The 9801-nt window shown below is 42.8% G+C and overlaps 1 protein-coding gene across 1 annotated transcript; it reads left to right on the forward strand.

The window, feature by feature from the left end:
* The first annotated feature begins 6433 nt into the window (after positions 1-6433).
* On the forward strand, positions 6434-9377 carry Idi2-ps1 (isopentenyl-diphosphate delta isomerase 2, pseudogene 1). Its single transcript, XM_063280707.1, has 4 exons — positions 6434-6929; positions 7687-7779; positions 8193-8323; positions 9060-9377. Exons 1-4 carry the CDS (start codon positions 6788-6790, stop codon positions 9375-9377), a joined length of 684 nt encoding a protein of 227 aa, XP_063136777.1. The 5' UTR covers positions 6434-6787.
* Positions 9378-9801: the final 424 nt, after the last annotated feature.

Here is a 9801-nt window from a genome sequence, read left to right on the forward strand (position 1 = left end):
CTGGGTTCCCATAGATAAGGGCACAGGAGCAGCAGGTCTCCTGCGAATGAGACACCGCCGGAACCTGAATGGACTGACTGGATAAACAGTTTTCTGCACCCAAATCCCATGGGAGGGAGAGCTAAACCTTCAGAGAGGCAGACACGCCTGGGAAACCAGAAGAGACTACACTCTGCCCACATCTCTGAATCCAGAGGAAAACACCAAACGCCATCTGGGACTCTGGTGCATGGGGGCTCCCAGAAAGGGCGGCACAGGTTCTCCTGGTTGCTACCCCCACGAAGAGCTCATAAGCAACACCCCACGCGCAAACTTGAGCCTCGGGACCACAGGTAAGACCAACTTTTCTGCTCCAAAGACCTGCCTGGTGAACTCAGGGCACAGGCCCACAGGAATAGCTGAAGACCTGTAGATAGGAAAAACTACATGCCCAAAAGCAGAACACTTTGTTCTCAGAACTGGCTGAAAGAAAACAGGAAAACAGGTCTACAGCACTCCTGACACACAGGCTTATAGGACAGTCTAGCCACTGTCAGAAATAGCAGAACACAGTAACACTAGAGATAATCTGATGGCGAGAGTCAAGCACAGAAATCCAAGCAACAGAAACCAAGACTACATGGCATCATTGGAGCCCAATTCTCCCACCAAAGCAAACACACCAGAAAAGCAAGATCTAGATTCAAAATCACACTTCATCATGATGCTGGAGGACTTCAAGAAAGACATGAAGAACTCCCTTACAGAAACACAGGAAAACATAAATAAACAAGTAGAAGCCTACAGAGAGGAATCACAAAAATCCCTGAAAGAATTCCAGGAAAACACAATCAAACAGTTGAAGGAATTAAAAATGAAAATAGAAGCAATCAAAAAAGAACACATGGAAACAACCCTGGATATAGAAAACCAAAGGAAGAGACAAGGAGCCGTAGATACAAGCATCACCAACAGAACAAAAGAGATAGAAGAGAGAATCTCAGGAGCAGAAGATTCCATAGAATTCATCGACTCACCTGTCAAAGATAATGTAAAGCAGAAAAAGCTACTGGTCCAAAACATACAGGAAATCCAGGACTCAATGAGAAGATCAAACCTAAGGATAATAGGTATAGAAGAGAGTAAAGACTCCTAGCTCAAAGGACCAGTAAATATCTTCAACAAAATCACAGAAGAAAACTTCCCTAACCTAAAGAAAAAATTACCCATAAGCATACAAGAAGCCTACAGAACTCCAAATAGGTTGGACCAGAAAAGAAACACCTCCCGTCACATAATAGTCAAAACACCAAATGCACAAAATAAAGAAAGAATATTAAAAGCAGTAAGGGAAAAAGGTCAAGAAACATATAAAGACAGACCTATCAGAATCACACCAGACTTTTCGCCAGAGACTATGAAAGCCAGAAGATCCTGGACAGATGTCATACAGACCCTAAGAAAACACAAATGCCAGCCCAGGTTACTGTATCCTGCAAAACTCTCAATTAACATAGATGGAGAAATCAAGATATTCCATGACGAAAACATATTTACGCAATATCTTTCTACAAATCCAGCGCTACAAAGGATAATAAATGGTAAAGCCCAACATAAGGAGGCAAGCTACACCCTAGAAAAAGCAAGAAACTAATCACCTTGGCAACAAAACAAAGAGAAGAAAAGCACACAAGCATAACCTCACATCCAAATATGAATATAACGGGAAGCAATAATCGCTATTCCTTAATATCTCTCAACATCAATGGACTCAACTCCCCAATAAAAAGACATAGATTAACAAACTGGATACACAACGAGGACCCTGCATTCTGCTGCCTATAAGAAACACACCTCAGAGACAAAGACAGACACTACCTCAGAGTGAAAGGCTGGAAATCAACTTTCCAAGCAAATGGTCTGAAGAAGCAAGCTGGGGTAGCCATTCCAATATCAAATAGAATCAATTTTCAACTAAAAGTCAACAAAAAAGATAAGGAAGGTCACTTCATATTCATCAAAGGAAAAATCCACCAAGATGAACTCTCAATCCTGAATATCTATGCTACAAATACAAGGGCACCTACATACATAAAAGAAACATTACTAAAGCTCAAAGCACACATTGCATCTCACACAATAATAGTAGGAGATTTCAACACCCCACTCTCATCAATGGACAGATCATGGAAACAGAAATTAAACAGAGACCTAGACAGACTAAGAGAAGTCATGAACCAAATGGACTTAACAGATATTTATAGAACATTCTATCCTAAAGCAAAAGGATATACATTCTTCTCAGCTCCTCATGGTACTTTCTCCAAAATTGACCATATAACTGGTCAAAAAATGGGTCTCAACAGGTACAGAAAGATAGAAATAATTCCATGCGTGCTATCAGACCACCACGGCCTAAAGCTGGTCTTCAATAACATTAAGGGAAGAATGCCCACATATACGTGGAAGTTGAACAATGCTCTACTCGACAATAATCTGGTCAAGGAAGAAATAAAGAAAGAAATTAAAGACTTCTTTCAATTTAATGAAAATGAAGGTACAGCATACCCAAACTTATGGGACACAATGAAAGCTGTGCTAAGAGGAAAACTCATAGCACTGAGTGCCTGCAGAAAGAAACAGGAGAGAGCGTATGTCACCAGCTCGACAGCACACCTAAAAGCTCTAGAACAAAAAGAAGCAAATACACCCAGGAGGAGTAGAAGGCAGGAAATAACCAAACTCAGAGCTGAAATCAGCCAAGTAGAAACAAAAAGGACCATAGAAAGAATCAACAGAACCGGGGCTGGAGAGATGGCTCAGCGGTTAAGAGCACCCGACTGCTCTTCCAGAGGTCATGAGTTCAATTCCCAGCAACCACATGGTGGCTCACAACCATCTGTAAAGAGATCTGATGCCCTCTTCTGGTACATCTGAAGACAGCTACAGTGTACTTATATATAATAAATAAATAAATCTTTAAAAAAAAAAAAAAAAAAAGAATCAACAGAACCAAAAGTTGGTTCTTTGAGAAAATCAACAAGATAGATAAACCCTTAGCCAGACTAACGAGAGGACCCAGAGAGTGTGTCCAAATTAACAAAATCAGAAATGAAAAGGGAGACATAACTACAGATTCAGAGGAAATTCAAAAAATCATCAGAACTTACTATAAAAGCCTATATTCAACAAAACTTGAAAATCTACAGGAAAAGCACAATTTCCTAGACAAATATCAGGTACCGAAGTTAAATCAGGAACAGATAAACCAGTTAAACAACCCCATAACTCCTAAGGAAATAGAAGCAGTCATTAAAGGTCTCCCAACCAAAAAGAGCCCAGGTCCAGATGGGTTTAGTGCAGAATTCTATCAAACCTTCATAGAAGACCTCATACCAATATTATCCAAACTATTCCACAAAATTGAAACAGATGGAGCACTACCGAATTCCTTCTATGAAGCCACAATTACTCTTATACCTAAACCACACAAAGACCCAACAAAGAAAGAGAACTTCAGACCAATTTCCCTTATGAATATCGACGCAAAAATACTCAATAAAATTCTGGCAAACCGAATCCAAGAGCACATCAAAACAATCATCCACCATGATCAAGTAGGCTTCATCCCAGGCATGCAGGGATGGTTTAATATATGGAAAACCATCAACGTGATCCATTATATAAGCAAACTGAAAGAACAAAAACACCTGATCATTTCATTAGATGCTGAGAATGCATTTGACAAAATTCAACACCCCTTCATGATAAAAGTCCTGGAAAGAATAGGAATTCAAGGCCCATACCTAAACATAGTAAAAGCTATATACAGCAAACCAGTTGCTAACATTAAACTAAATGGAGAGAAACTTGAAGCAATCCCACTAAAATCAGGGACTAGACAAGGCTGCCCACTCTCTCCCTACTTATTCAATATAGTTCTTGAAGTTCTAGCCAGAGCAATCAGACAACAAAAGGAGGTCAAGGGGATACAGATCGGAAAAGAAGAAGTCAAAATATCACTATTTGCAGATGACATGATAGTATATTTAACTGATCCCAAAAGTTCCACCAGAGAACTACTAAAGCTGATAAACAACTTCAGCAAAGTGGCTGGGTATAAAATTAACTCAAATAAATCAGTAGCCTTCCTCTACACAAAAGAGAAACAAGCCGAGAAAGAAATTAGGGAAATGACACCCTTCATAATAGACCCAAATAATATAAAGTACCTCGGTGTGACTTTAACCAAGCAAGTAAAAGATCTGTACAATAAGAACTTCAAGACACTGAAGAAAGAAATTGAAGAAAACCTCCGAAGATAGAAAGATCTCCCATGCGTTGGCAGGATCAATATAGTAAAAATGGCCATTTTACTAAAAGCGATCTACAGATTCAATGCAATCCCCATCAAAATACCAATCCAATTCTTCAAAGAGCTAGACAGAACAATTTGCAAATTCATCTGGAATAACAAAAACCCAGGATAGCTAAAACTATCCTCAACAATAAAAGGACTTATGAGGGAATCACTACCCCTGAACTCAAGCAGTATTACAGAGCAATAGTGATAAAAACTGCATGGTATTGGTACAGAGACAGACAGATAGACCAATGGAACAGAATTGAAGACCCAGAAATGAACCCACACACCTATGGGCACTTGATTTTTGACAAAGGAGCCAAAACCATCCAATGGAAATAAGATAGCATTTTCAGCAAATGGTGCTGGTTCATCTGGAGGTCAACATGTAGCAGAATGCAAATCGATCCATGCTTATCACCCTGTACAAAACTTAAGTCTAAGTGGATCAAGGACCTCCACATCAAACCAGATACACTCAAACTAATAGAAGAAAAACTAGGGCAGCATCTCGAACACATGGGTACTGGAAAAAATTTCCTGAACAAAACACCAACGGCTTATGCTCTAAGATCAAGAATTGACAAATGGGATCTCATAAAACTGCAAAGCTTCTGTAAGGCAAAGGACACTGTGGTTAGGACAAAATGGCAACCAACAGATTGGGAAAAGATCTTTACCAATCCTACAACAGATAGAGGGCTTATATCCAAAATATACAAAGAACTCAAGAAGTTAGACCGCAGGGAGACAAATGACCCTATTAAAAAGTGGGGTTCAGAGCTAAACAAAGAATTCACAGCTGAGGAATGCCAAAAGGCTGAGAAACACCTAAAGAAATGTTCAACATCTTTAGTCATAAGGGAAATGCAAATCAAAACAACCCTGAGATTTCACCTCACACCAGTGAGAATGGCTAAGATCAAAAACTCAGGTGACAGCAGATGCTGGCGAGGATGCAGAGAAAGAGGAACACTCCTCCATTGCTGCTGGGACTGCAAACTGGTACAACCATTCTGGAAATCAGTCTGGAGGTTCCTCAGAAAATTGGACATTGAACTACCTGAGGACCCAGCTATACCTCTCTTGGGCATATACCCAAAAGATGCCCCAACATATAACAAAGACACGTGCTCCACTATGTTCATAGCAGCCTTATTTATAATAGCCAGAAGCTGGAAAGAATCCAGATGCCCTTCAACAGAAGAATGGATACAGAAAATGTGGTACATCTAAACAATGGAATACTACTCAGTTATCAATAACAATGACTTTTGAAATTCATAGGCTAATGGATGGAACTGGAAAATATCATCCTAAGTGAGGTAACCCAATCACAGAAAAACACACATAGTATACACTCATTGATAAGTGGCTATTAGCCCAAATGCTTGAATTACCCTACATGCATAGAACACATGAAACTCAAGAAGGATGACCAAAATGCAAATGCTTTACTCCTTCTCTAAAAGGGGAACAAGAATACCCTTGGCAGGGAATAGAGAGGCAAAGATTAAAACAGAAACAGAAGGAACACCCATTCAGAGCCTGCCCCACATGTGGCCCATACATATACACCCACCCAATTAGATAAGATGGATGAAACAAAGAAGTGCAGACCGACAGGAATCGGATGTAGATCGCTCCTGAGAGACACACCCAGAATACAGCAAATACAGAGGCGAATGCCAGCAGTAATCCACTGAACTAAGATTGGGACCCCCATTGAAGGAATCAGAGAAGGTCTGGAAGAGCTTGAAGGGGCTCAAGACCCCATATGTACAACAATGCCAAGCAACCAGAGCTTCCAGGGACTAAGCCACTACCTAAGGACTATGCATGGACTGACCCTGGACTCTGACCTCATAGGTAGCAATGAATATCCTAGTAAGAGCACCAGTGGAAGGGGAAGCCCTGGGTCCTGCGAAGGCTGAACCCACAGTGAATGTGATTGTTTGGGGGAGGGCGGTAATGGGGGGAGGGTGGGGAGGGGAAGCCCATATAGAAGGGGAGGGGGAGGGGATAGGGGCATGTTGCTCTGGAAACAGGGAAGGGGAATAATAATCAAAATGTAAATAAGAAATACTTAAGTTAATAAAGATAAAAATATCACATATTAAAGGAAGACCCAGACAGCGACAATGATGGCTAACAGTAGAGACGTTCTTTGGTGGCATTCGTGCAGGAGTGTCCCTTGCCCACAGTTAGCTTCATTTGAGGACACTGCTCTCTCTACACAGCGATTTAATCATCATGGAGAAATAAAATTCAGACCATGAGCACTCTCAGTTGCCCGTGTAGCTCACTGTCTGATCACTAAAGCCTCATCCTTCTCCTTACACTTCCATATCTGCACATGCTTCCGGCGCTGACATTGGAGGGGCTCACACACCTCTCTCCCCTTATGCTTTCTGTTTACACAAGAGGCCGTTGGTGTTCACAGGTATGTTCCAGGCAAGCAAAACCCACCTGAATGAACTCCAGATAAAACGCCTGGAGGAGATCCTCATTGTCATTGACAAGCAGGACCAGATCATTGGGGCCGACACCAAGAGGAACTGCCACCTGATGGAAAACATCAACAAGGGTGAGTGGAAAGGAGGGTGCCATGTGCAGGCCTGGTGCCATGGGCCACTCTGAGCCATGCAGGGTCAGGAGGCAGCTGTCCAGCGGGTGCTGCTGCGGCTGCTGCTAACTTGATAAGGCTAACACTTCCATCAGTGCACTGGGTGATGCAGACTGTGACTGCTGCCTCGAAGGGATTGGGAAAGTCAGAAATTGTAGACAAGCTGGGGGTGGCGCTGTACATCTTTAGTCCCAGTAGAGAAGCAGAGACAAGTTATCTCTCTGAGTTCAAGGCCAGCCTCTTCTCCATAGGCAGGCCTGTGAGGTCTATATGTGTCTCAGGAAAAGGGGGTGGTGGGAGACACCCCACTGTGAGCCCTCTCGGTGCGTCATGTGTCCCAACTTCCAGGCATAAGCAGTGAGTCTGTGTGCCACTCGGTCATCCATATGCCTGCACAGTGTGACCAAAGCAGCTAGGACATACTTTCAAGTTATAGCTTTAGATTCACACAGTGGGGCTCAGCCTGCCTTGCAAGGCTTACTTTACTTCTTGGCTCTCTAGGTTTTGTTTACAAGTGGAGGAAAACTGCAGTACTCACTTGCAGACTTACTGTGTGAGTCAACAAATGCAGTCGACTGGCATAGGTTCTATCCCAGCAAGAATCACCAGCCACTCCTGGTGCCATCATCCTGAGTTGCATGAGACTGAGAAAGAGATGGATATGCAGACTCCATGCTGACTCCAGCATGACCCTAACTCGCACATGGTCACTTTGCAGGTCTGCTACACCGAGTCTTCAGTGTGGTCCTCTTCAACACACAAAACCAGCTCTTGGTTCAGCAGAGAGCAGATGCCAAGTACACTTTTCCTGGTGAGCCACCCAGCTCAACCCCAGGGAGCACTTGAGTCTAACTTAGGGTTTGGGAACCTCACAGGAATGACTAGTGAGAGAACACATTTGAGCACTCTTCCCTCACAACCCCGTGTGTGTGTGTGTGTGTGTGTGTGTGTGTGTGTGAGAGAGAGAGAGAGAGAGAGAGAGAGAGAGAGAGAGAGAGAGAGACAGAAAGACAGTCCCACTCGCACTCGATACAAGGACATTAAATTATAAGCATTTTGCAACTCGAATCAAGTTTTGAGATTTTATAATCTACTATTTGCATATAGAAGAGCTGATACTGATAAAAGTCCAAGGTGAACCCACTCTCTACACTATGACCAGGAAGGAAATTGCTCCTATTCAATAGTGTTCTCTCTAAAGCAGCATGCTGTATGCTGCCCCAGGACATTTTACAGATTCCTGTTCTAGTCACCCTTTATATGTGCCTGAGGAGCTGGAAGAGGAGGATGCCGTGGGAGTGAGGAGGGCGGCCCTGAGACGTCTGCAGGCTGAACTGGGCATCCCCCAGGACCAGGTACACACTTACTCAGCATGGGGCTCAATGAACTTTTTCATGTGCTCAGGGATCTGTTTGATACATAGAAGGTCACATGCCAGTGTTGTCAAGTTTCATCCATAAAATGGTAACTTAGGGAGTGGCTGCTGGGCTAACATGGCTTCTGTCTCCCGTAGGAAACAGCATTCCTATGAAGTGCCCAACTTTTTTTACAGGGTGTATGTGTGTGTGCTTGTGTGTGTGTGTGTGTGTGTGTGTGTGTGTGTGTGTGTGTGTATGTGTGTGTGCTTGTGTGTGTGTGTGTGTGTGAGTGTGTGTGTGTGTGTCTGTGTGTGTAGGTAAGCCTGGCTGTCCTGGTTCTTGCTTTGTAAACTAGGCTAACCTGGATCTCACAATGATCTGCTTGCCTTGCCTTAGTACTGGGATTAAAGGCGTGTACTACCATCACCAGCCCTCCAGTGCTTTTATTTGCATTTTCTAAAAGAAATCTTTCCCGTAACTGTATGTCCTACACTACATAACTGTGTTTAGCCTTATGTCCTGTATACATGGTCTTCACTGTAAGTGAACAAGGAAGCCATAGTGACCAGGAAATGAAACCCAAGTTCGGTGCTCTCCTCATTGTGATTTGCCTACCATCTGCTTGAAGCTTAAGTGCTTGTATGGCATTCTGGAAAGGAATGAGGAAAGAAATGAGCTGTTTTCTATCTAATGCCCATTTTCTCTGTTATTAATACTGTAACAACTTTAACAGATTTCCATAAAGGACATAACCTTCATAACCCGAAAATACCAAAAGTGTCAGTCAGATGCCGTCTGGGGAGACCATGAGATTGGCTATCTTCTGTTGGTAAGGAAGGACCTTACGCTGAACCCAGATCCCAGGGAAGTGAGAAGCTACAGCTATATGAGCCAGGAGGATGTGCAGGGGCTACTGGACAGGGAGGCCCGTGGGGCAGAGAAGATCACCCGATGGTTCAGAAGCATGGTAGAAGACTTCCTGTTGCCTTGGTGGCCTTATTTAGAGGATGTGTCCCCATTTGTGGAGCCTGACAAGATATATGGACTTTGAGGGGTATAGAAAAGTAATGGTTGAAGCAGGGATTGGGTGTGGGAAATGACAGCAGCTAAGAGTACTTGCTCCTGTTCACTCTTATGACCTCTGTGGGTACCTGGAATGAACTATGTGGTATACATACAGAACAAGGCAAAACCTCGTGTGCATAAAATTATAAAATGTCTCAAAAACAAAGTTCTTTAATAACCCATGGGTAAAACTGGCATGTATGACAGAACCTTGAGTTCTAATTTCCTTTAATTGCTTGCACTAAATAAAATTCAAGCTCTTCATTTCATTTAATTGCTTCCTCTTTCTCTCCAGCTCAGAATATTTCTGTATCATCTATGGAAAAATATCTCTTTTCTCCTAAAACCTCCCTGTGGTGTCACCACCGTCCCTTGTGTTACATAGGCTCACCTGATCAGGGCTCTCTCTG

Source organism: Rattus norvegicus, unplaced genomic scaffold, assembly GCF_036323735.1.
Source record: "Rattus norvegicus strain BN/NHsdMcwi unplaced genomic scaffold, GRCr8 scaffold_2, whole genome shotgun sequence".
NCBI lineage: Eukaryota > Metazoa > Chordata > Mammalia > Rodentia > Muridae > Rattus > Rattus norvegicus.

What these genes read in the sequence shown, in the direction of transcription:
- Idi2-ps1 (XM_063280707.1), top strand. Translation starts at nt 6,788, where the DNA reads ATGTTCCAGGCAAGCAAAACCCACCTGAATGAACTCCAGATAAAACGC. An exon ending in GATGGAAAACATCAACAAGG is followed by an intron (nt 6,930 to 7,686) that starts GTGAGTGGAAAG and finishes GTCACTTTGCAG; the next exon opens with GTCTGCTACACCGAGTCTTC. An exon ending in TGGGCATCCCCCAGGACCAG is followed by an intron (nt 8,324 to 9,059) that starts GTACACACTTAC and finishes CAACTTTAACAG; the next exon opens with ATTTCCATAAAGGACATAAC.